The 27,245-nt window shown below is 41.2% G+C and overlaps 1 protein-coding gene across 2 annotated transcripts in view; it reads right to left on the bottom strand.

Annotated features, from left to right (window-relative positions):
* Nucleotides 1–2,631: 2,631 nt before the first annotated feature.
* Nucleotides 2,632–27,245, bottom strand: part of LOC134616349 (ephrin type-B receptor 1-B) — a 155,215-nt gene continuing 130,601 nt past the window's right edge. The window contains exons 10-17 of one of the 2 annotated variants that reach the window (XM_063461176.1): nucleotides 26,919–27,041; nucleotides 25,608–25,855; nucleotides 24,154–24,369; nucleotides 10,700–10,849; nucleotides 8,556–8,749; nucleotides 7,577–7,732; nucleotides 5,188–6,698; nucleotides 2,632–3,059 (exon numbers count right to left, since the gene is read on the bottom strand). In XM_063461176.1, coding sequence (XP_063317246.1) covers nucleotides 6,590–6,698; nucleotides 7,577–7,732; nucleotides 8,556–8,749; nucleotides 10,700–10,849; nucleotides 24,154–24,369; nucleotides 25,608–25,855; nucleotides 26,919–27,041 — 1,196 coding nt within the window. In that variant the 3' untranslated portion in view covers nucleotides 2,632–3,059; nucleotides 5,188–6,589. Of the gene's footprint in view, nucleotides 3,060–5,187; nucleotides 6,699–7,576; nucleotides 7,733–8,555; nucleotides 8,750–10,699; nucleotides 10,850–24,153; nucleotides 24,370–25,607; nucleotides 25,856–26,918; nucleotides 27,108–27,245 lie in introns of both variants that reach the window. The other variant, XM_063461175.1, reaches the window with a different exon arrangement.

The raw sequence follows: 27,245 nt of genomic DNA on the forward strand, positions 1-27,245 counted from the left end.
AGGTTTTACTTTTTCATTTTTATCATTACACAAAATTGTAATTTTTGGATTATTTAAAGGCCATTTGACATCCAAATTGGATGAAATGAAGACAAAATGAGGTTTTTGATCCATCTTCAATTAATTTCTTTATACCTGATTCCCTGGATAAGAAAAAAAAAATTGCAAATAAACACATCAGCAATGACGCTGCCTGAAATTTGCATAAATGTGCAGTGCATTAAAAGCATCATGGATTCTGATCTTCATTTTCCCAGGAGACTAAGGCTCACGTCTTATCTCTTCTTTGCATGAATAGCATCCTTGAGTTTCGCCTCTTATATCTACATGAAGTCTATATTTTCTAGGTGTTTCTGGTAGAGAGACTCTTGTGTGGCTCAGAAACTTGATTTTGAAGCTCATGAAAGTTTATTTACCTCATTTTAATCATAGCTTTTCCACATATACTCTTACTACTATTATCATTGTTTGTTCTATACACACATCTCCAAGCAAACATCAACCAATATGCGAGGGCATTTTCTTTTAATCTCCTACAATCACATAATACCAAAAGAGAGAGTATTTTCTGAAAGTATTGCATTTCTTCCACACACTGGAGTTTCAGAGACTGAAAATTCATGCATAACTTCTTGAAGACAGAAGTTATGACAGAGAGAATTATTACACTGACATATTTTTTTTCTTTTACAGCTCATTAGATGTTGTATATGTCATTCACTGTCAGCATCAAGTAATATTTGATAAATCCAATTTAAAAAAAAGAAAGAAAATCCAGAATGCAATAATTTGCAAATCTCACAAACCCATACTTTATTCACAAATGAAAACATAGAAACATCAATTTAAAGAATTTTTTTTTTTTGGCATTTTGCTTTTTGCAGATAGTAAAGGTGGAGACAGACAGGAAAGTGCAGAGAGAGACAGAGGAAGACCTGCAGCAAAGGAACATCCAAGGCTGCTGCTTTCTGGCCATGTGGCGTATGGCCCACACACCCACTGAGCTAAACTGGCGCCCCAACATCAAATGTTTAAACCGAGTAAGAAAATGTACAGGACCATCTTTACCACTGTGTAATATCCTATTCTTTTAACTACAGGCATTAAATGTCTGGGGACAGAGGAGACCAGCTGGGAGTGGAATGTTTTCCCATTCTTTCCTGTTCTAGGAATCTTAGCAGCTCAACAGTCCTGGCTCTACTTTATTACATCTTTTCATTTTATGGTCCATCAAATGTTTTCAGTTGGCGAAAGGTCTGGACTGCAGTTCAGCATCCTCATGCTATCAGAGTTGCGGGCTTTTGAACTGAGCACTGATAACTGTAAGTCCCTCTCCTCTTTCTTCCTTTTAGCTCAGTTTAAATGAGCTTTGGCTCAGATAAGGCGCCAGTGTTTCTGGATCGTGTTTACATATAGCTTTAACCTGCATTTTTGGATGGCACTGTGAAGTGTGTTTACAGACTGTGATTTCTGGTAGTGTTCCTGGGAAAAGTGCAGTGATTTCTATCCCAGAATCAGGCCTGTTTATCGGCCTGAGGGCCTGAAGATCATGGGCACCCGATACAGATTTTTTCATTTGTCGCTTGTGCACAGTGATTACTCGAGATTCCCAGAAACATTTGATGATATTATGCACTGTGTGTTCACAATTTTACATTGAAGAACATGCAGACTGATGAACTTCTGCTCATCTTTGCTTAAGAGAAACTGCGTCTTTTTTTTTACTACCACTTACTTTTCCAGCCTTTTGTTGAAATGGTACATTTTCTCTGTTTAAACATTTAATACATTTTTTCCTGTTTTACACAGCTTTTTTCCAACTTTTTTTGGACATTTTTAATTATCCAATTCCTTACAAAACAACTTCCACCACCTATTCTGTTTCATCCTTTCATACACTTCAATAAAAATGACAAAGTGACGACTGAAACACTTTATTTAATATAACAAATTTAAGAAGTGAGAAAACTGACTGTTTCATCTTGTTGGCTTCCTCTCTTTTTTTTTTGGCACAGCCCCTGCACAGCAGTCTCTCTGCTAATATGAATCTGGATGTTATCAATCAATTAGAGTCAATAAACAGTTATGGAGCAATGCTGTGAGTTGGATACATCCCTATATCTTTTGACTCACCTCATTAACCATATCATTACTGTGTAGCATGCTTTCCGGCGTGTGAAGTGCCCTAGAAGTGTCTCTGTGGCAACTAGGAATTATGAGAGTAGTGAAACTGCTGGTGGGGTTTTTATTCATGTGGCTGAGACACAAATACTATATAAGATTTCAGATGGGAGGATAATTTCCACTAGTTTGTCATAATATTGTCATTTTTATTTTTTTGGAGAGACATTTTTTGTGTTTGCATGTAATGCGAGTGACTGCTCGTTTATTAGTGGCTGATGGCTTTTAACATGTGCTGCCAGCCAGACTGTGGTGACAAAAGCTGTTTATTTCCTTAGCCATTATGAAGCCAAGCATTAGACGTCACACCACACTCAAGCACAGTGCTGACAGGGATAGGGATACTGGATAATAACCTTCCTCTCTCCTTTCTTGACTCACTATTAATGAAAACAGAATTACCGTCCAGTGAGTCACAGACTCTGATGTGATTGACTTGTTTTCCAAGGCGTTTATTGAGTGCATTTTAGTACAATAGTTCTCAGAAAGTTACAGCTTACAAACTCTTGACACATACTTGTCACAATTTACAAGTGGCTGCTATACACAAACTAAAAAAAAAAAGAAAAAGGAAACCAAAGTACCTGTGCACACAATGTCTGTACACACAAATGTGCCTGATATGCATACATCCATTCTCTCTTGAACACACAAACAAATAAACTGTGACATGTGCACACTCACAGTCAGCTCCCCCCATCCACTGCTCATCACAGAGAGAGGTTGTGACTGGTATACTCAAAGCTTTTGGGTTCACCTGTCCTCACTGGCCCGCTGCGATTCTTCTTGGTGTTCACTGTGCGCATCCATGAGAATATAATTGTGAAGTGCCGGGTGTATGCCGTTTTTATAAGTGTGTAAATCTTTGAGTTCCCAGTCTGAAACAGAGGAGAAAAAGGAGAACGGAGAAGTTTAACGAGTTTCGTTTTGCAAGGAGTCACGCCAAATCATTTTCGGCCTCACGCCGTTCTGATCCATAAATGACAGGCATGATTTTTGCTGCTAAAAGCATCGTTGGTCACTTTTCAGACAGTTGCAGCACATGGAACGTTTAACAAGCAAGTTCTTGTGTTTTCTATCAGTGTGTGATGAATGGCTCCCATATGAAACAGCTTTCAGAGGAAGATGGCGAACCGCCTCTCCATTCATCACACTGGAGTGTCATTACAGTCAGATATTTAGAAAGACAAACAGAGCAAATGGAGAAAAAAAAAGAATTACACTTTTGTATAATGAATACATTCTATCATCTCATTCACAGGCTCTTGGGTTGAAAAGCAAATACATGAGACTGAGCTGAATAGAGGACTAATGCATTCAAATTGATTCACTGGCTTCAGTGAAAGGGATTTATGCCAATCTTGAGGAGCTTGTGATTATATTTAGGAATACTTGGTAAATCAATGACTCGGAGAATTGAATAGAAAAAGCAATTGATTTTGCCCGTGAGCCAAACCAATTGCTTGATTACAGTATTTTCCATTACCAAACTAAAGCAAATTAACATTTATATAATGAAAGAGATGTTGCCACATAAACCACACTGTGAGATAAAAGAGTTTGATTCACTTCAATGAACTAACTTTCTTACTTTCATCAAAACCATCCTTTGTTCATGCCATGTCTGCCATGCAACCCCGCCCTCCTATTAACTGAATCATCCTCCTCTTTCTATCACATATGCACACACTCTGTCGGGTTTCAGCCCACTTTCTTCTCATTAAGCATCAGCCTGGAAACCAGACGTGAGAATAAACTAACTGAGGGTTCCTCAGTGTTCGTGTGTGTGTGCGTGCATGTGTTTGTGAGTGTATTTGTTTTTTATGCTCCCATCAATCTCCCTCCCCGTGGCTGATCAGATGCCCGTCAGACAGGGGGCCTTAGCAGGTGTTTTCACCCCTGCCTGGGCCCACTAGAGCATGGAGCCAACCATTTCTCAGGCCAGCTCTGGCCCAACTCAGCTCCAGACACAGCCCAGGACAGCTTGGTTACACCCAGGATAAACGAGCTGGAGATCTGCCAGCCAGCGGGAGTAGTCGGGGAGAGAGGGCAGGACAGACAGAGGAGGAGGAGGAGGATGACTTGAGAGGGCTAAGTACACTTAATAATCTGCTAATGGGCCTGCCATCAATTTCTAATTTTGGATGCAAGGTGGTTAGGACCATCGTCACTCATGTCTGTTCAAATAGAGCCAAGAGGGATTTCAGCAGGGTCACAGCTACTGCAAAGAATTGATACCAAAATAGTCCATAATTGCGAGCTACAAGGCTGTTTTACCAAGCCTGTAGTGAAAGACTGTTGACTCTCATTTTTAAAGATCACTATTTTTAAAGGTTTTATTTAAACAACAATATTGCGATTGGTTTCCAAAAGCCTGGCCCTAAGGCAAATGACCAGCAAAAGGAAAAATCACAAGCACCGTCATTGCCATGCTAAGAAAGAGAATTATCCTTGTGCACAACTCGGAACTATCCCTTAAATATATCCCAAAATAATGAGTTTTGGGAATAATGTAGAGACCTTACAAGAGTAGTACATTTCTAAGTGACAATTCATGCAGCTGAGAGTTATATATATATTCCCACAAGTGCCGTGTCAATTTCCTTCAACTTGCCTAGCCATTTGGCAACTGCATATAGCGAGAGTGCACAGATGAACTCAGCAGCTTAGCTACAGCAGTCGATTGGAGGCCGTGCTACGCTGTGAGCAGTGTGCCCATGTGGGCTGTTTAAGTCTGTGTGTTCCTCGAAATGGCATCGGGTGTCTGTTGGCAAACTTCAGCCCAGATGTTCATTTTTCACCGTGTAGAGAAATGATGCTGATTCGCAGTGATTTCCAGTGCCCGCTCTCCTATGCGTTTCAAACTCGCAGAAAATCTCACCACGGCCAAGACATTTGCAGCACCCACGAGAAACATTAACTAGATTTGCCCAAAATAAAATGTACCACATATAGAGCAACTTGACTCCAAGTTGTGTTCTTCCTGCGCGATCAGCTGGCACTCACCGTGAATTTGGGCCAGTCCCGGGGCAGGAAACGGAGGATCATTCCCCCTGTGGATGGTGCTGACCGCTCCCGAGACAAACAACAGGTCAAGAAAGAAGATGAAACATAAAACATATCTGTACAACTAAGTGCTCACCAGCAAGAGACAGCATGTGTACACCCACATTTAACATTACCCCCAGTTAATGGATAGTTTGTCAGTTATTTTAATTCCTACAGCAATTTTCATACAATTCTACAATACCAATTCTTCAGCCATTCTTTTTACATTTTCTCCAACCAGCCCAAATTGTCCTTAAATCCCTGGAGCAACGAGACATACAACCCAGTGCCCATTGTTCAGTTATCCAAAGGAAACTGGAATCTAAACATTGCATGTGTCTCAGTCAGAATTCAGTCAACATGTCTTTGCCAAAATGCAAGCATAGAGTTCTGTACATACATATGCATTTATATCACCTTCAATATGAAGGTTTATTATGAAAGATATAATCATATTTAGCAAGAGATAAACATATTTATATTCTCTGAAAGTGGGTGGCTTGGGTTAAGAAGTCCTTTAGCAAGGCCCTCCACCCAAGACTCCACAGGTAGTGTTAAAGATAAAATACAAGTGGACTGCATCTTGCTATAATGATAAAACAGACAAACAAACACATGGTAAAGGATAAAAATATAACTAAGCTCTGATCTTTTTTTGTTTTTGTTTTTTTGTTACCGGTCCATTTACAATACACTTTTTAAAACATTTTTTAAACAAGTACAACATGATGTGAAAGTTGAAAATGGTGCTCTGCTGTACATCCCTGTATGCTTCTCCCTCTAATTATTTCCACTGGTAGGTGTTTTGTTTTGTTTTTCTTCTTTTTTTCTTCTTCTTCTGGAACTTATTTCTCGCCAGGTCAAGGCATCATCATTGCACAGACTGAAAACAGGATGGGTAAAATCACACGTCACATGTTTCTAAATGCCTCGCGTTTCAGTTTAAAGTTTTAACACCTTCTAGTCCACATGAAGCAGAAGTACAGTATCACTCACTTTACCACAGTTTGAAACTCTGAGAAGTTCTTTGTGTTGATGTCTGATTGTTGGTTATTTTGGTTCAAAATGGCATGAATGGTAGTTCATAACCACAACAACGGACATTGATTTCCCTTTTGTGATGAATGGATAAACAGTATCAAGTCTGGACCCTGAACTCCTGTCGTGGATTGCATGAAGTGTGACAGCTGTTAACCATGTGGTAGTGTAGACCCTGGTCTCCTGTTGTCATGATAGTGGATTAGATTAAGACAATAGTTTCGACTCTGGCGCGTTCCGATGGATCGGGGGTCATTCGAGGGCTGCTATTTTTGTTGGTCCTTCGAATGCTGCCTGTTCCATGGCACAGCGCCTCCGGTAGTCATGCCATCGGCGTAGATGACTGGCTCATCTGCACCCTCATGGACTGGACATTAGTAAGGATTTTCTTCTGGTGGCCTGCCAGGGTCACTCCTATTCTCAGCAAGTCTCTACAGAGAAAGAAACATGGAGACAGAAAGTGAAAAGCAGGGTATTTTTGTTTCTTTCCTTTTTTTGTAGAAAAACACAGGATTTCCAATAATTTGGAGTTAGAATAGATGATCTGAATATGAAGTGCAAACACCTGCAAGAAATCCCCCATCACAACTCAACGAGTTCACACGGACCTAACGTCGCTATAAATGAACGCACAATTTCAGAATGGAAAGCTAGTGGCAATGAACAAAACCCACAAATTTACAAAATTAATTCCATCTCTGTGAGAAGACGCAGTAGTGCGTGTTGCTTTGAATTGCAAAGACATTGCAGAAATGCTACCAAGCCCCGAGCATATATTTTTAATAAAAAATGTTGGAATGAATTTACATTTTCAACATAATTTTGTAGACCAAGCAACATTGTTAATTAAAATGGATGAAGTGCAATATTTGTGTCTGTTGGTACCACAAGTGCTTTGAGAAATGCTGTCATGACCAGCGCTTTGAAGCACTTCACAGACACAGCAGCGGCAGCAGAAGTGAAAATATGCATCTTTAAAATGTGTATATAGAGGATACACATTCATGTCTTTTTTTTTTAGAACACTGTTAACACAAAATGTTTAATTATTAGTACAGATAAGAGTTGTAATACATAGCTTGCAAAGATGTACATCTTCTTACCACGGTGAGTGCGTTATTTCGTCTTACAATGTGTTGTATTTTTAATTCCCACCGAGGCTTTAACTTTGATTCAATCACTTGAGTCACTGGGTGCATTTATGCTAAAAATACATGCACTTGACACTGAGTCATTTTATAAAAGGGTGCCCATCAAAAGCTATATGGGTCTGAAAACCCGTCATTTGCACACAAGCAGGTGAACTCACTCTGAGGTCATTTGTGCCACCAGCTGCAGGGAGGTAAAGCCTGAGTTGAGGAAGTTGTCTCTGTACTGGCTCATCTTGATGGCAGCGAGCCAGTCCTCGACTGAGCTGAAGGTGTTGACGTCGGGTATGGATCTGTCCAGCAGTGGCTGAGAGGGCCTGGTGCAGAGGAGAACACCAAGAGCAAGGCGGGGAGGAAGATGAGATATAGTTGGGCTTTGATGCAATATTAAGCACAGACTTAAAGAGAAGGAGAGTAAAGCTGATACTGGTGTTTTCATGGGTGTGTGCCATAGGGTGCAAGGAAACTAGGGAGAGAGAATTTATTAGTGAATATTGGAATGTATCTCAAATATAAAGTGTAAAGGGATTCAGTATCATGAGGCACATCTGCTACTCCTTCTTTGAATGCCACACAATAAGGATTTTTCGCAGGTAATCGGTAACTGGTCGCAATTGCTTGGCTTTAAAATATGTGGAAGCCTGGAAAAAAAATAGTGCAGGAACCTGAAACTCACAGTTCACGGACAGACCACATCCAATCTGGCTGACGCTGAGAGAAACTGTGAGGACGGGTGCCAGAGATTGTACAAAACAAGTCCAGTATCTCACAAAAAAGTAAGAAAAAAAATACGTGCTCTGAATGTGTTCTGAATATGTATGTAAATGAGGTGTTTCATTCCATTTTTTATCTTTTTGAAAACGTGTTTTGCTCCATCTTCACGGGGTAAAAAAGTGAGAGTTCCTGAAACCAGTGTTTAGGTTGGATAGGAGGGAGGAAAAGTGCAGTTTGACGCAATCAATAGCAATAAATTCATGCTTAATTCATGAGAAGATAAAACGGTGCACATATGCATGCTGGGCTCATTTGAAACAAACAGTGTGTTAAAGACTACATGCATAAGGAGAAGCGTCAGTGTGTACTTAATGTCAGTTTTTGGATTAATTTGTTTCTTACGTGTACAGATTTTTTTTTACTCACACTGCAGGAATATTGGCTACAGCTTTGAGGCTGGCGGGGTTACGGATCATCTTATCCAGAGTACTGACGATGTCTGTGAAGCGAGGTCGCACGTTGCGGTCTTTTTGCCAACAGTCCAGCATCAGCTGGTGCAAGGCGCTGGGGCAGTCCATGGGTGGTGGCAAACGGTAGTCCTGCTCAATAGCATTAATTACCTATGAGAGAGAAGGCAAGATGTTGTCTCTTACAAATGAAAATAGCTGCTAATTCCACACCATATACCGCACTTGCAGTATGTCTCTCAAACACTTACTGTCAGTAAGAGTGTTTTCTACAAGCTGGTTACATGTTTTTTAATAATTTGACTTATTTTATGGCTGAAACTCAATCCTGCCTCATCACAATGCTACCAGAACCCAACTGCAACCCTCCCCATATGGACACTCCCTCTGGTCAATAAAGTGACAGTTTGCATTCAGGATGATGTGCCCTTCCTCTTGACTCTATCCAATCACATATCACTCCTATAGGACAGATTGAGGAAAGAGAGGGGACAGAGAGCAGGGGCAGTGTCACTAGCAAGGAGCCCCTGGGGGGGATGGGCAGATTGCATATAATTAACACTGCGAAGTACAGCCACTTGACACATGACTTTTAAAAGCTTCACAGGCTATCAGGACTCATTAAAAAGACGTTATGACAAAGAATTTAAGGGCAGTTAGAGTAAAAGACTTCTATTATATAAGTTTGATCAGAACTTGACAGAAGTGGAGTATCTTCACCTTGTTTTGTTTTCTTTGTTAGTTATAAAAGGTTTTATTTTAAATAACACATAGACAATGAGATCACTTTAGATATATTTAATGGAAATATGCAATGTTGATTCAGTAGCTACAAAACCAGACGCTGCAAAGACTAATGATTACCAAGATTGCTGCAAATTGATGGAACCGGTGCTCACAAATATTCACATGATCCACACTGTCTGTAGATTTAATCTTTTTTTTTTTCTTTTTGCTTACTTGCAAGATGAAAGTCTGATGAAAGATCGTGTGTAAAAGATAGTCATTAAAAGTTAGGTGCTGCTCTGTATATCGCCAGCTCCACCCTGGAGTTGAGTGCACCTCAGCAGATTCTTGACAAATGGTGCATTAGAGAAGAGAACGCACAAGTGAGGGGATATGAGTTAGGAGGGGGTATAGAGAGGGGCTTTGATGCAATATTAAGCAAAAGGGATTTCAAGAGAAGAGGAGAAACAGAGGTTATGGTGTTTGTGTGGATAAGTGAGAGGATGCAGGATGGAGAAAGAAAGTGTGCGTGTGTGTGCGTGTGTGCGCAAAATTTTGTGAGAGTGTGTTTTAAGTGTGTAAGAGAGTGTGGACTGAGCAGCCGGACATGCTGAGTGGTGCTAGTCCCACCAGGCAGTGTTTGCTGCTGGCCCACTGAGGCAACATCTGCTGGTTTGGACGGTCCTTGTGGAGTGAGGTCCATAGAGGCCTGATGGTTGGCTAGTTGTCGCACTAAGGGAGCTAAGGGAGAGAGACCTCATAGTATGGGACTATATCCAATGGTTGTGTGTGTTTGTGTTGGTGCCTGTGAGCGTGGACGTTATCCAAGCGGACATGGGGAACAAAGCAGAGCTCTCAGCAATCATTCATTGCTCTCAAAAGCTGGCCAGGAAGGAAAGGGGATAGTGTGAGGCTGTGCCCATAATAAGTCTGCTTTCAAAGTCAGAGTCAAGGGCATCTTCAGTAATGATGCTTTGTGATGCAGGCTGATAAAAATGTGTGATTTATTACAGCTTCCTCCCTTATGAGTTACCCTTGATTGTGTATCTATAACCGCATCTGTACGGAAATGGCTGTTCAATTTAATGAGGCTGTTTATTCAGATTCAGGTTTATTCTTTGTTCTATCGGAACTCGGAGACATGATAAAACTTAACTTAGATGTCGAGTTTTTGGGAACATCTCATGAAATGAGCGCTTAAAATCTTTAGTGCTGATTTTATGTTTAATTAGTACTTAACTGACTTTATGTTGTACTACACCTGCTCGTCCCAACTGACTTGAACTCCATTTACAGTGTAATATCCTTCCCTGATACGCTTTTTCAAAATGAAATCATAATATTTAAGAAAGTATTTGTGTAGTTTTAACCACTTACATCCTGGTTGGACATGTCCCAGTAAGGCCTCTCTCCAAATGACATCACCTCCCACATGACGATGCCGTAACTCCACACGTCACTGGCTGAGGTAAATTTTCGGTAAGCAATGGCCTCTGGTGCTGTCCACCTCACTGGGATCTTCCCACCCTAAAAGAATAAAAAAAAGAGAGTTTAATTTCTAAGTTTAGATTACACATATTACAAAAAAATTAGTGTAGCCTTAAACCTCCATTCTTTTAAAAGGCAAACAGGGGTAATACGTGTGGTTGCAAAAAGACTTCTGTTCCTCTAAAAGTCTATGAGAAAATGGCTTTCTGACATGATTTGACTTGTCTGTGGTGGGTGTGGTTCAGGAGGTTGTCTGAATCAGAAGATCAGTGGTTCGATCCCCAGCAGTCTGCACATCAAAGGTTCCTTTGATTCTGAACCCCGAGTATCCCCTGATGGATGCAACCATGTGAGTGTGTGCAAATATTAGATAAGGTTCTTGGATATAGAAAAAAAAGCACTTGGATGAATGAGGCTTACAATGAAAAGCATTTTGAGCGCTCAGTCAGAGTAGAAAAGCACTATATAGGCATATTTCAGGTCATACGATATAAAACATTAAGTCTATTTAGTAAATGTTGGTCAATTTGAAGCTGAGAAAAGAGGATTATCCAGTATATGCTCATTGGCTACAGACTTATGATTGACAGGTCAGTAGCCAGCGAGCGTGTAGTTTCACAATCTGATCTGCCACTCGCCATCAGATCCAGTTTAAACATGTCAAGATAGTGACACAGAAAGTGTTCATCTCAAGGCTTAAAAAGCAGTTGGATGATGTCACAGTAGCTACAGCCATCCTTTATACTGTCTACGGTTGAGATCGCTCTCTTGCAAAACAATATTCTTTTCAGCTTTAGTATGTTGAAGTCAGCCACTTTCCTGAAACCCACATCAGTACTCTCAGTTTTACTCCATCCCTTTAACTCTTTATTCTCTCATCCAGTAAGTGCAGCCAAAAAGCAGGGAAGATTCTGCCTCAGTATCAGCAGCATCCAACACTCATCAACCAACTTTCCATTTAGTATATCCTTTCTCATACTTCAGTTTTAATAAAAGAAGATAGGACCAGTTTTCTGTGCATACACCCAACATCTCTGCCTGTAATTGGGCTACCTGAGCCCCCGGGCAAACCATGCACCCTGTTGATTGAAATTGACAGCTGCTTGTTTCCCATCACACACACGTGCACACATTCACACATACAGACGCAGTGGGATAACATATGCACAGGCACAGAGAGGATTGTGCTTGTACACACACACACACACACACACACACACACACACACACACCCACCCACCCACCCACCCACACACACACACACACATAAATCCCTGGCTGTCTCCTGACACACACACACACACACACACACACACACACACACACACACACACACACACACACACACACACACGTACACGCACACACACCTCCCACTGCACCTTCCCTTATAGCTGAGTTGAGCTTGCCACCAGTTTAATAATGCCAATTAGCTGAACCTGAGCATTTGCAGATAAGCTGCTGCTGGAAACAAACCCAGGAGAAACCTACACAGACCACCCTGTTCCCTGCTGACTTTCTAGGAACGACAGGAGAAGAGAAGAACCACAGGGAGAGGCGGGTGGAGGCAGAAAAAAAAGGGAAATGAATAAGACACCGAAAAAATGGTGATTTGGGGTGTTTTCATAATGCTGGCTCACATGAAATGTTGAACAATACTAATGCTAAACAGGCTTATTCATGCATAAATGTCTGTGTTTAATTTTGGATTACAGAACACTGTCACATGGCGCTGCAAGAGGTGGAGAGGCTGACCTCATTAGCGAGCACCTCTTTGACCTTGGAGACGTTGCTGACCCTGAAAAGAGGTTTAATATCTGACCTTGAGTGGTGCTAGATGCAGAGACAACGCTCTGACTGAGAGCATCAGCCGGCGAAGAAAAAGACACGAAAAGCACTGAAGAAAGTAGACAATGCTGCAGTGTGTGGTTGCGGGAGTGTGTGACACGCACAAAATGAGAGAACAAGCAAGAAAGGAAGAGAGGAAGAGATCAATAGATGAATAAAGGCTATATAAGCCCCACTGACTTCAGCGCTTTTCTCATATCTCAAGACTAGTTCATATCTGAATCGTTTCATCTAAACCGAGACCCAAGGGCACTTTCTCTTGCTCTTTCTTTTCTCTTAGGGCAATGGAACTACACTGACACAGGCAAAGCATTGCCCCCTGCAAAAATATAAAATGACTAATTTTCTCCTTTTTCATCTGTCACACTGTCGGGGCCAATGCTTCACGTCAATTATTTTGTCTGGACGAACATATATGAGATGAGTAATAAATGCAGAATAACACAAAAATAAAACACCTGCTCCAAGCACACAAAAAATAGCTGTCTATTACGTCCTCGCTTTGTCATTACTTGCTTACTCCCTTCCTCGCTTTGTACATCTGGTCTCATGCCCCAGGACCCTGTTGGGATATGAGCTCAGTGTCGTTGGAATGGCCTGAGCAAAGACACAGGCTTCACAAGAAGCTTCCTGTGCGCCTCCAATGAGACAGACGTTAGTAATAACATTTCCAAGGCGGGTGAGTCAGAGGCAGCTATGCAAACCCTTAGTAATTACTGCTGTGGGCCAATGATAACTGCCAAAATCCTGCTTTAATAACATGAATTGCTGAGGAGTCCATGCATACAGGGAGGGAGGCAAAAACATAATAAAAAGCACTGGTGTATTTATTTTTTTTTTTCAGTAGAAAAAGCATTAATACCGAGGGAGATGAGTTAGAGGGGTAGCAGAAGTGATGATGGGAATTAAAACAGACCTAATGTCAACACAAAAGTACAAATGCTTTTGCGTAGCCTTGAAGCATTGGGGGGGCGGGGGGGGGGGGGGGGGGGGTTGTAATACTGTGTGGGCTACTGAAAAAGGAACAAGCTGTTTTCTGTTTGCCTTGAAGTGAAATATTGCCCCTTAAGCAGAATTCACACACTCCAATTATCTTGGGCAGTTAACTGAGAATCTGTGTGTAGATGAGCCAAAATGCACAGCAAGATTTGCAGCTGCACAACGTCTAGGCCTTGACGATACCAAGTGATACTCCCTTGGTAATAATAAAAAAAACACAACAACAACAATAAAAAAAAAACAAAAAACTGGGTGACATTCAGTGCCTGAATTCCTGGGAGGTTTGAGTCTAGCTTGTAATAAATAAGTAAGCTGCTTTTGGTTTTTGTTGTTTTTTTGATTTTCACACCCGCCCTCGTATTGTGTTTTTTCTTCTGTTTACTAAATTTGATCACATCAGAATTTTTGCTTTCTTTCTTGTTTTTTTCCTCCCCTCTTGGTTATTTTAACGATTGTAGCTCACGCAGCAAGCCATTTTTGCACACATGATTCCCTCCAGCATACCTCGAACAGACTTTGCCATACAGTATGTCACCAGAGTAAGAGTAATGTGACTGGTTTCCACCTGGTTGTGGCTGCCTGTGACAGGTTGTGACCAGCTTTGACAAGCTAGTGATGTGTTTGAAGTGCATCTGTAAAGGAGATGGGCCGTGGCTGTCAGCTGAGAGGTATCATAGCGAGACAAGCATGTTCTCATGACAGCTAGGTCTTAAAGATAAAGGATAAACATTTGGTGGTCAGGTAATGTGTGTACTTATTGGTGTCTGTTATGGTCCCCTGGCTCAGCAATATCAGTGTTTGTGTGTGTGTGTGTGTGTGTGTGTGTGTAGATAGTAGGATATGAAACACCTGTCATGTCTTTGCAGCAGCTCAGGATACGAACCATCAACATGCCAGATAGCTTCATGTAGACTGTCACTGACATGGTGATGCAGAATGGAGTAAAATCTAGAACACATATACCTGTCACAGCACAATCAACACTCACCACTAATATGCAGCAAAATCACAGATAAGCTTACCGGAATTTAGAAAAAAAAAAGCCCAGTGTTTTGCCTTTTTCACTCATCTTTTTTCACTTCACAGAAGCTATTTAGAGATTCTAAATAAACTTTCTCCTTCATGTGGAAGACAAATATGTAGAGCTCACTCTCCGTGTTTTCTTTTCTCCCCCATTCCCTCTTTTCCTTGCCTTTACTCCTCCAACTTCGCTAATCCATTTCCAAACAATGCACACTGAAATGGACTTGAGCACATTTACTTAGGCTGGAGAGAGTGCTCCATCAACATCGTTTTAATGAAATCCTGAGAGCAACGATCTGCCCTGGATGTCTGCCCAAACAGATGAAGAAAGAAGAGCGAAGGAATGGAGAGGAAAGGGGCAGAAAGAAAGAGTGACACAAAGAGACGGAGAGAAAATAGAACAAGAAATTAAAAAAAAGAAAGAAAGGAAAGTGGGTTGGTGACTCAGATGTTGGTTTCCCAGATCCCCATGGGAATGTCTGATGGAGGGAAGGACATAGGTCTTTATGTACAATGAGGTAATGCAAATCTTGAGGGAAGCATATTTCAGAATGCACTCTCTAAAGATCCCAAATAGGCTGGCATTCAACAACAATCTCCTTCTGCTGTCAGATTTAATTTAGTAAATACATTTTAAAATGTGTCCAGTAAAGCAATAAAGAACAGATAGTGTACTATTTTAATAATGTATAATTCTCAATAAACCAATATAACATCTATCCAAACTCTAAGCCAGTGAATTTATAACTTTAGGTATCCTGTTTATTGTTTTAAGCTATCAAATACATTTATGTAAAACAAACATAATATTTTAATTTTATAACTAGTCATAACAGTTGGAAAACATTTGTAATCAAGAGTGTTTATGCTTCAATTATCTTGAAGGTGGATATAAACGCCTTTAAATATAAACTTAGCACGCATATATGTGCTTTGCTGCTCAATTCTTTGGCTTTTCTAGAATGGACCTAAAACAGCTGTGTAGGCTGTTTAGGCTGTCAAAGCTTCACTACCAAAGGATGCAAGTTTTGTTTTTCCCAGCTATAAAACTTTGTGTGGGATTTAGTAACACAACCATAGGATCTGTTTCTGTGTAATGCATTCAAGTTGTCTTTCTTTACTGCATCTGCATGTATAGCAGAGGAAATAATTCCCCCGCTGAGTTTGTTAGTTTGCTCACTTATAATGAAATGAACACAATCTAATTTTTATAGGAGTTTCATTTTAATGGAGAGAGACAGAACATCAACCAAAAATCCAGAAAAAAAAACCAAATTACATAGAAGCTTTAACTTGAATTGTATGTCATTGAGCGAAATAAATATTTCATCCCCAAGCAAGATGTGACTCGGTGGTGAAACCCTTGTGGCCGAGCAAGGTGGGAAGGCGTTTCTTGTAGTTGGTCACCAGGTTTGCAAACATCTCAGGAGGGATTTTGGCCCACTCCCCTTTACAGACACTCACTAAATTATTTGGCAACTCAAAGCTTAACCTCCCTCCACAGGTTTTCTATAGGACTGAGGTCTGCAAGCTGGCTATGCTAGTTTATGACCTCAACGTACTTCTTCTGTGCCACTCCTTTGCTGTCTTGGCGGTATGTTGTGAGTCACTCATGCGGGAATACCTATTCATGACCCTATTCAATGTTCTGGCTCAGGGATCGACGTTCTGGGATTCTGGGTGGGTTATGGGGGACAGAATTCCACTTCACTGCTTGTCATTTCATTCAATGACATGCAAGTCAATTTATCACTTCAACACAACACTTTTTTTTTTTTCTTTGGTTTTTTTTTTTGGGGGGGGGGGGGCATTCTGGCTCATTTCATTAAAATTAAACTACCATAAAAATGAGAAACTGTTCATTTCTTTATAAATGAGCAAGCTCAAAAATTCAGAAAGGGATCAAGTCAAACCACTGTAATAGAATATAGAGGAAATCATTTCATTTCAGAGAAAAATAATTAATAACTGTACTTTCTGTAGTTTTATTTTCTACTGTATGTCCTTTTGACTTTTTACTCCTTTAATTGGTAATGTTCACGCTGCAACAGTAGCATTTTGCATTACGCTAAATTTACAGGCCTCGGCATATCTAGCATCTACTGACACGATCAAATTAACCCGAGCAAGTATCTCATTTTGCCTGTACTACTCTATGCTCATATTAGAAATTAACCTTTGTCCCAGAAATCTTTTTGCAGGATGCAAAAAATAGACAATTATACCCTCAGATGCACTTGCAGTTTTATCAAATTTTACCAAATCCTGAGCATGACAGCATATTTTAATGCTACTGGGAATTTTTTAAAAAAAGTGCATTTAATGAGGACAATATCAAATAATTATAGTCAACATCACTACTTTTATAGCACACCAGCAGAGATGGCGTTGCTTTCACTGATTCGAAAGGATTCAGGATTCAAAAAAGAAATTTTTACTCAGATGCAAACACAGTCAAACAGCCACAGATGGCAAATGTCAGATGGTGTCCATCTTTTACTAACTCTGGAAAACATGACAGAAGATCTAAATCACAGCAGAGTGTTTTGCATGCACACTCACTCTTTGATGTGGAGACCTGGTATGGATCATGTTTCTAATTACAAAAAAAAGGGGTCTGCTCAACATTAACATACTTTTGCTGCTAAATTAGTCCCAAGACTGAGCAAATGCAGCTCTATCATCTGAATAAAAGTAGCCATGAAATAGCTTAATTAATGAAATACAAAAAAAGACATGAACAAACCAGCAGAATTAAGTGGGATGTTTAGGATTCTGTGACACATCATTGGCTCAGTTCCCGTTTGCAGTGTCTCCAGCTTGACAGGTGACTTAAATGGGAAGTGAGTCGGGGATCTGCTTGGTCACTGCACTGGTAATGTAGAGGTAGGGAATCAATGAGTGAAACCGGCGTCTCAAAGTACAGGACTGTGCAAAAGTCCTGAGTCACGTTTCATTTGTTGATTGTTTTTTTCCAAGGAGCCAGACTTCATTCAAGTCAGCCAAGCATTAAAAAAGTCACTTGAGGAATAAACCAGTGTTGCGTATACACATAACAGACAACTTACTAACTTTAAATTGTATCTTTAGGCACTTTTTTACAGCAGCAGCCTGCCACTAAACCACAATTTCTCCCCATTTCTTTTGATGGATCCATGAAAAATGTCAAAATAATAATAGTAACAACCTCAAACTGACACAGGACCTGAGAGATGTACCTGGACCTTCAAGTGATCCATCTACTGTTTGCTGAAGCCTCATCAGAAATGGTCTCAGTGGAAGGGTGGCTGTTAAAAAGCAATTTTTAAGGAAGAAAAGGCTCAGGTATGCCAATTACTTATTATTGTATTTCCATGTATATTTGCACGTTTCAATAAATTGCTGCATCTACTTCCCAATTTCCTAACAAAATACACAAAAATGAGGGAATAATCAAAACTTTTTTACAGACCTGTACAGTATGTGCTTAAAGGATAGAAGTGAACTTGACAAAGTACAAAAAATAAACCAGAAAGAAAGGTGGAAAATGGTGCTTAGCATTTGATGCATGACACAAAAATCTAAACGAAAGTGCATTTGTTTACTTTTGGCCCGGCCAATATGGATATGTTCCCATTTTACTGTTTGTTTACCCTGTCCCCTCACTCCTAGCGCATAAATATTTCACTAGAAGTGGAATAGACAAGCCAAAAAAAAAAAAAAAATAGGAGTGCATGGGCCCGAGGCCAGCAAGAGTGGTAAAGGATGCAAATAGAATACAGACAAATGACAGAAACAACAGCGCTGTCCACATAGTGTGAGCGCTCGAGTGGAGCTGAGAGAATGTCACTCAGGTCACAGGGATTTGACGGATGAGCTTTGTTACCGGCTCTGTGTGACCTCGCCTTTCAACCTCTCTCAGCTTCAATGACACAAGAAAACGCACCCATGTGCACACACATGCACAGAGAGAGAGAGAGAGAGAGAGAGAGAGAGAGAGACCCTTAGGAACACATGTATATCTAAGAACATGGCACAAACACACACCTCTAAACACACACTTGCCAGCTTAGGCACAACATACAGTGCGCATCGTGTGACATGCAAGCCAATGACAGCCTTCCCACATTGTCAGCTGAGGCACAAGCAAAAAAATTCCTGACCCATACCTACCCTCCTCACTGCTGCCCTATGGGCATGAACTTTAAATAGAAAGGGTAACACCACTTGCCTAAGCTGTTAGGCGTCACATGCTGCACTTGCACACCCAATTAAGAAAATTTATCCTTGTGCACAAGCTGCACACAGATAAGAAAAATTGTAAATACACAAGTGATGCATGGAATGATAAACCTTTTTTATGGATTGGAATAGTGACTAAATGCCTTGCTTGTTTGCTAGGTTAGCAGGGTTACTCATATTGCATCACGACTTGAGATGAGCCAGTTGGTTATTTTTTTTAAACTCGTGCAGTCGAGTATATACAATCTGCACTGAAACAAACACAGTAAAGTCATAGCTGCAATGAAGCACACAATCTTTTAGAGTCCTTAAATCAGTTAGCCTGCATCACCTTAGTAAGACCAGAGTGTCTCAGGTATTGTCCTGTGAGCCTAATTAATTATGACTTTGGTGAGCAGCCAACAGAGAGGGAGGACAGCCTCCTTCTGTCTGAAACTCCACAACACTGCTCCAGACTGAACCCACGTCCAGGGTTAACACAATTACCAGCATGTCCTCCCAACCATACATCCAACATCACACCACAGGCACTGTAATTGGTGTGCTTAGAATTGCAGGCAAAAATTAGAAAAGCAGCAGAGGGAAAGAGGTGATTAATTTGCTAGAGGAGGAGGTTGGTGCCGATGTAAATCACTGCCTGTCAGTGCAATTTAATTTACGAATTTCCTTCAGCCTTGTCTGCGATGCCAGCCTTGCTCGCTGATTGTTTAGCATCAGGTCATAACTAAAGAGGTCATGGAGTGAAGGGCATGAGCCATGCTTTCCTTAATTACAACGTAGGACACCCCCCCCTTCTTGTAGCATGTATGTATAGATGCCCCCTAAATCGCAGGTTAAACTGAATCAGGAGGACATGAAAGTGTGGCAACATCAGCTAGGCTTATGAAGTGCCTGCAATCTGATGGGAAAGCACTTTCGTTTTTATTTAATCATTTAACTGGCACATTAACAGAATACGCCTCCCGGACATGTGGATAAAACTGCTCTCTTGACTCTTGATTTAAAAACAAAAATCAGCTAAAACCCAAGATTTCATCTGAATCCCTATGATAATAAATGAGGACTCAGTATAAAAGTGAAGCACAGCCACAGCTTCGATATGCTTGTTTCAAACTCTCTATCAGTTAAAAACACACCATCAAAAAAAACAGAGTGTGTTAACATCACAACATCTCCCCAGGTTCAGACTTCAAAACTCACCTTGCTCTATGTACTTTCCAGATAATGCCCTCAAGGAGAGTTTGGAGAGTTTGCAATAAACAACATCAAAATACGGACCGCAATCTATAATCCATTCCCCATCTTTTACACACTGGTTTATTAGTAAAGCTCAGCAGCGCAGACAACAGAAGTGCTGCTCCTCTTTGTTGCTAAATAATACGCATTCAGCAAGGTTTAGCTATAGGGTCAAGCATACAAAGCAGGTTACTCCTGGGGAGCAATTAGCTCTCAGTCACACCAATGTGTGGTCATATCTCCTCTGACTTATATCTGCCACATCACTCTTATTGCCACTCTCACAAATCAGCAACCATGCTCCAACCAATCAATGGCTTACCTTGGGCTTGCTTTTTATGCTTTTCCTGTTTATAAATAATAATTCAGGAGAAAAGCAGCTTCGACATAATGCAGGCACTAAGGAAGACAGGAAAATGAACAGGGGACTGTGTGTTGTCTAGTACTGTTTTGTTTCTTCACCTATATTTAGATGAATGCAGATTATTTTGAGAACTCTCCTTTTCATACCTACACCGACTCACAGGCTATTTGACTGGTTGCTTTAGATCTCAAGTTCTGCATGTGTTGAAATACCTATGAACCTGATCCTAAAAATATGCCCTTTTTGATAGTGTAATATATTCAGATTGCATTCATATTTATTCATAATATATACCCCCCCACCTCCCCACCCCCACCCCCCACCGTATCACAAAGCTCTATATTCAGATTGTATACAATGAATCACTTTCAGCAAGAAACCCCAAGGCGGTGTTATGAAGCAAGTTAAAATCCCTGTTCACAGGTAACACAGTTAAAATGGGCTGTGCAGAGCCACTTGAGGCCGTCAACTCAAAATAAGAAGCAGACAGGTAAAACACAGGACACGGCTCACTGAAATCCAAAGTAAAATAAAAAGTACAGCAAAAAAAGGTATGGGTAGTGCAGATACACACACACACACACACACACACACACACACACACACACACACACACACACACACATACATATATATATATACATATATATACATATATATATATCTATATCTATATATATATATTAGGGGTGCAACGATACACAAAATTCACGGTTCGGTTCGGTTCGATACTTTGGTGTCACGGTTCGATATTTTTTCGATACAAAAAAATGTTCATGCCTTTTTAATTTGTCATTTATTAAAATTATAAATATATATTTTAACTCAAAAGTACAGTTTTTAAATTTAATGTTGCTAAAACAACAAAGTAATAAAAAAATAAATCTATCTGATCGAGAAATCCCTCATCTTTGGAAAAGAGAGTTTATTACAGAGAAATGGCTCTTTCCAAAATAAAAGCTATACTATACGCTTCTTCTGGGCTATATTCTCAGCAGCATATTAAACATATAGGTCACATAGGTCCCCATAAGGAGAATCATGTGCTAACGGCTGTCTAAATGACTCGGGTAAAGTTTGTAGCATGCGTGCTTGTTGTTTTTGTCTGCTTCCACTTGTCTTTGCAGTAGGATGATGTCGGAGTAAATGTGCAGTCATATTCATTGTGTTTCCACTAGTGCTGTCAGCGTTAATCTGAAATGACGTTAACGCCACAACACGGCAAATCTCCGTTAACGAGCTACCGCGGATCGCCCCGTGCGTGGGGCTGGACGGTGTCAACACGTTAACGAGCAAACTGCGCTAACGCACTAGTTCCCACCAATGTAATTGAGCATTGCGTGGCACATCCGACATACTGTTTTACTTTTGTCCATGACGCGCTTACCATCAGGGTCATACTTCACATGAAGACCAAAATAGTTCCAAACGCCAGATCTGAATTAGGGTGGGGGAGGTTCAGTTTGCCATGTTGCAACATCTTAACTTCTGTCTCGCTAGCTTGCGCTGCGCTCAGTGGATCTGCGCTCAACAGTGCAGCCTAGGCGGATAAGTCGAACGCAGATTCACTGAGCGGTCAACACAGACAGCATCGTCAGAAGAAAAGTTGATAAAATAAATTAAAAAATTGTGTATTGTTCGATACATATGCGTACCGAACCGAAAGCACTGTATCGAACGGTTCAATATCGATACGAGTATTGTTGCACCCCTAATATATATATATATATATAGATAGATAGATAGATAGATAGATAGATAGATAGATAGATAGATAGATCCGGGCTATCAACACCTACGCCCTGCCCGTGATCAGGTCCCCGGCTGGGATAGTAAGCTGGCCAAAGGAGGAGATAGAAGCCACTGACATCAAGACAAGAAAGCTCCTGACCATGCATGGAGGGTTTCACCCCAAGTCCAGCACCGTGAGGCTGTATGCTAAGTGGAAGGAAAGAGGCCGGGGACTGGTGAGTGTCAGCACCACGGTCCAGGATGAGACAACGAACATCCACGAATACATCACGAAGATGGCCCCAACTGACAGCGTGCTCAGTGAATACCTCAGGCAGCAGAAACCCAAGAAAGAGGAGGGAGACGAGGAACCATCATGGAAGGACAGGCCCCTGCACGGTATGTACCACCGGCAGATAGAGGAGGTGGCTGATACCCAGAAATCATACCAGTGGCTGGACAAAGCTGGACTGAAAGACAGCACAGAGGCACTAATCATGGCAGCACAGGAACAAGCACTGAGCACAAGATCCATAGAGGCTGGGGTCTATCACACCAGGCAAGACCCCAGGTGCAGGCTGTGTAAAGATGCCCCAGAGACAATCCAGCACATAACAGCAGGGTGCAAGATGCTAGCAGGCAGGGCATACATGGAATACCATAACCAAGTGGCCGGAATAGTGTACAGGAATATCTGTGCCGAGTATAACCTGGAAGTCCCGAGGTCAAAATGGGAGACGCCCCCTAGGGTGATAGAGAATGACCGAGCTAAGATCCTGTGGACAAAATGGTGGTGGCTAACCAACCGGACATAGTGGTGGTAGACAAACAGAAGAAGACGGCCGTAGTGATCGATGGAGCGGTTCCCAATGACAGCATCATCAGAAAGAAGGAACACGAGAAGCTGGAGAAATACCAAGGGCTCAGAGAAGAGCTCGAGAAAATGTGGAGGGTGAAGGTAACAATGGTCCCAGTGGTAATCGGAGCACTAGGTGCAATGACTCCCAAACCAGGTGAGTGGCTCCAGCAGATCCCAGGAACAACATTGGAGATCTCTGTCCAGAAGAGTGCAGTCCTAGGAACAGCTAAGATACTGCTGTATCATATATATATATATATATATGTAGTGTGTGTGTGAGTGTTAATAACTGATTGATCCTTGAAACATGCACATCAGCCGTAGCAAACAGAGATACACACGTGCATGCTTGTGGATGTCCACAAGGTGCCTTATATGCTCCTACACACACACACACACACACTCAACTAAATCCCAGCACACAACCTAAGGCATGTCGGGAGTCCTAATGACCTACGCCGTGTGTTTGCAAGGGTGTAAAAGTGTGTTATGAATTAGAAAGAGGAGAGGCAGAAGATGAACTAACGATGGCTGCTAATAATTACAGATCTGTAGCGTGGAGGAGTTAATGAGGAGCCAAAGCCTCCCATGATGCTCCAGTAATAATGAATGAGGAGTGAGAGAGTGGAAAGAGGGAGAGAGAGAGAAGGGTGGGAGATGTCAGTTTGAGAGGCTGCAATGCCCTTTGGTTTCTCTGCACTCTGGGCATGCCAACGAGAGAGCCTTCCCAGAGGAGACTTGTCTCCACACTAATGAAGATGTGACAGACCTCCGGTCCGTGACTTGCAGGGTATAGGGAAGAGTGGAAGGAGGATGAGGAAGCAAAGAGTGACAGCTCATATAAAATGAAAGGCGCTGAAAAGGTGAAAGGTTTGCAAGACCTTCAAAAAGAGTGAGACATTGTCAGTAGCAAAACTTATTAGACTGATAAGTGGTGTTTTTCAATTGGTTTATATGTCAGCAAAAGACGTTGGGAAACTTGAAATTATATTTAGATAAGCGCTACATGAATAACAGTTTCCCCGTAACACTCAGACAAAGTAAAACACAATTATTACTCACCAGAGAGCTGGTGTAGCTGGGATCAGACGTGTCATCCTGCAGGTAGCGTGACAGACCAAAGTCGGACACTTTACACACCAAGTTGCTGTTGACGAGAATGTTCCGTGCGGCCAGGTCACGATGGACGTAGTTCATTTCTGAGAGATATTTCATTCCTGCAGAAATCCCACGCATCATTCCCACCAACTGGATCACTGTGAACTGACCATCATTTTGCTAGAGGACAGAGAGGAAAACAAATAAAAATGCAGAACTTATGTCATGCCGTTGCCATGCTGTAAATGAGCAAAGCTGGAGGTCGCAGATTGCAGCAAAGGCTAATATAACCATTTTTAATAGGCAAAAAAATAATTACGCTGTTTCTTCTTACTGAATCATTAACACATGTTGACTTAAATTCATCACTCCACTTCCTCATTCAACGTGTGCCGTAATCAAATTCGGTTTGAGTCAAGGCTGCTCAGTTGGATTCTCATCTTCTTCTGTAGCATGAGGTAAGCCTTGCAGCAGATCATTATTATCACAGCCATGGGGTACATGCACATGGCAGATAACAAGAGGAGTCATGTTGTTATAGCTACATACAAGACCCTTATTTTGAGTTATCTTTGAGTTTATTTTTTCTTGTGCGTCCTTTTTTTTCTTGTTTGTTGGTTACACTTTGCAATTACAAAATCAACACACTGAGTTCCTGTCTTGCCTTTCAAATCTATTTAATGTCCAGAGGAAGAGTACACTTGTATTAAATAAGCAAATCGGATTCCTGCAGCCAATCTTACTCAGTGTAGGTGTTAGAGCATTGTTCCATTCAGGCATGCAGGCATCCATCTCTTTAAACTCCAAGAATGGTGCCCCTACCCCTGTGTGAATGCTCTGAAGAGCAAGCTTTGAACCCCAGAAACCCAGTAACAAATAAGAGGGTAAGAGAGATCGATGGAAACACAAGTCGGATGTGGCGGTTAGCAAAGCCAACTTCAAAGAACCCATTTAAACCCACCCTAGATCAAAGTGGAATAGAACACCAATCCATGAGATTGAAGCAGGAAAAAAGAGAGCTGAATATTGATTAAGCTGTATGTCCGCTCAATCCTGACTATAAAAGAAAGAGTGAAGAGTCCATTAATAGCTCCAGGCATTAAATTAAAGGCTGATAAAGCTAGCCAGTGTGGAAATTTTCAAATTAAGAATGACTGAAATCAAGTTCATTGTCATGAAACATATTCTCCGTTGGCACTGGACAGATTAAGAAGGCTCATTCCAATTTGTATTAGGAGGGATTCTTAGCATGAACTCCTTTAGTGGGATTGCTTTACAATTTACTTCCAATTAGCTTCTCAGTTTAAGATTGCCAAGCTTCCATTTAACTCACACATATGGCTTCAGATCTCGTCATATAGCTGTTTGCAACTTTGTGTGACACAGTACAAGCATTAAAAAAAATAAAAATCACTCACCCTGAGGAATGAGTCAAGGGCGCCGTTCTCCATAAACTCAGTAACAATCATAACTGGACGGCTCTTTGTGACTACACCCTCAAGACGGATAATGTTCGGGTGGTCAAACTGGCCCATGATTGATGCCTCAGACAGGAAGTCCCGCCTCTGCTTCTCCACATAGCCCGCCTTCAAGGTCTTAATGGCTACATAGATTTCCCTCTTGCCAGGTAGCTTCAAACGGCCCTTGTAGACTTCCCCAAATTCACCTAGTTTGAAAGAGAAAGAAGAGTTTCCTCATTTCCTTCTGTTAGCAGAAAAAGCCTTTACACAAAAGCAGAGTTAATCAGATCATAAATTTCATGTCTGTTTTTAAAGTTACCTAAAGTGCTTTTATAGAGCCTGTTATGTCTTGCTATCATATAATACAGTATATTCTGACACACAGCATAGGCTGGCAAGTGCCTTTATATTCCCCCTATCAAACAATACCATGCAAGCACTATCTGGCAAATTTCTGGAACCCATGTGATTAATTATCACCACCTTGGTGTCCTGGAGAGACAACACACAGTGAAATCAACAAAAACAAAAACCTTTAATTAGCTGATCCCACTGCATCCTTATCCCTATTGTATCTCTGTCACTTCCTCACACCTAGCTTGCTGAGGCCGCCTGTGCTCAAAAGCTATTCCAGGCCCAGCAACATTACCAGGGGTATTTTAGCCTCCATATGAACCAGCATGTATGATGTCAGTGTGTCCTCTCGGCTGTAGAAAAGATGTGTTCGATCCCAAAGAAAGGGACATGTACCAAACACATGGATATACTGAACTTAAGTTTAATCAAAATTCACTTGAAAGCAATCAGGACCTAATTATGTAGTTGTAATTTTAATATACCGTTTAATAATACATAAGAGGTCATTCTCAAGCTAAGAAAAACAAAACAAAACAAGAAAGCAAGGACAGGAAAGAAAATGTCTGCACTTTTACATGTAAAGTAAATGGGGAAGAAATGATGCAAGGGCTGAACATGATCAAAGCCAAAATCAACAAGATCCAAAAACACAGAAGCACAAAGAAAAGGCAGAGAGGGTTGAGTTATTTCTAATGACATTAGGTCCCTGGATAGGTGGCCTATATACTGCTAGTACACTTGACATAGGCCCTTGACATGTTCCCATCTGAAGTGGCTGCCAGAGAGGTTGTTCTTCATGACCTTGAACAGATTCAGGTTTTTATATGACATACAACAACTCAACAATCCACATTTATCTGACACACACACACACAGAATACAAAAGCATGCACGCACGAAGATTTGCCATACCTGCACCAATGACCTCCTCTATTTTGACAGTAGAAACATCTATCTCCTTGGCAAATTCTCGTACAGCTTCGTTTGGGTCCTCGTAGGTGAAGGGGTCAATGTAGATCTTCATCCCCGGAGAGCCTGAGAAGTGGGTCGGGCAGCCCAGTGGGGAGGGGCAGTTAGACATGTCGGCTCGCAATGAGAGTTCTAGAACAACCAAAGTGCTCAGTGAGCTTTCCAGAAGATGAAACTATTCTTTTGGGGTCTTGAGCTAAAGGTTGGTGAATTCAAATAACCCCCAAGTGTTAGCTTAAATCACAGAGTCACAGCATTACTTATAATCAC

The sequence above is a fragment of the Pelmatolapia mariae genome, linkage group LG18 (genome assembly GCF_036321145.2).
Source record: "Pelmatolapia mariae isolate MD_Pm_ZW linkage group LG18, Pm_UMD_F_2, whole genome shotgun sequence".
Taxonomy (NCBI): domain Eukaryota; kingdom Metazoa; phylum Chordata; class Actinopteri; order Cichliformes; family Cichlidae; genus Pelmatolapia; species Pelmatolapia mariae.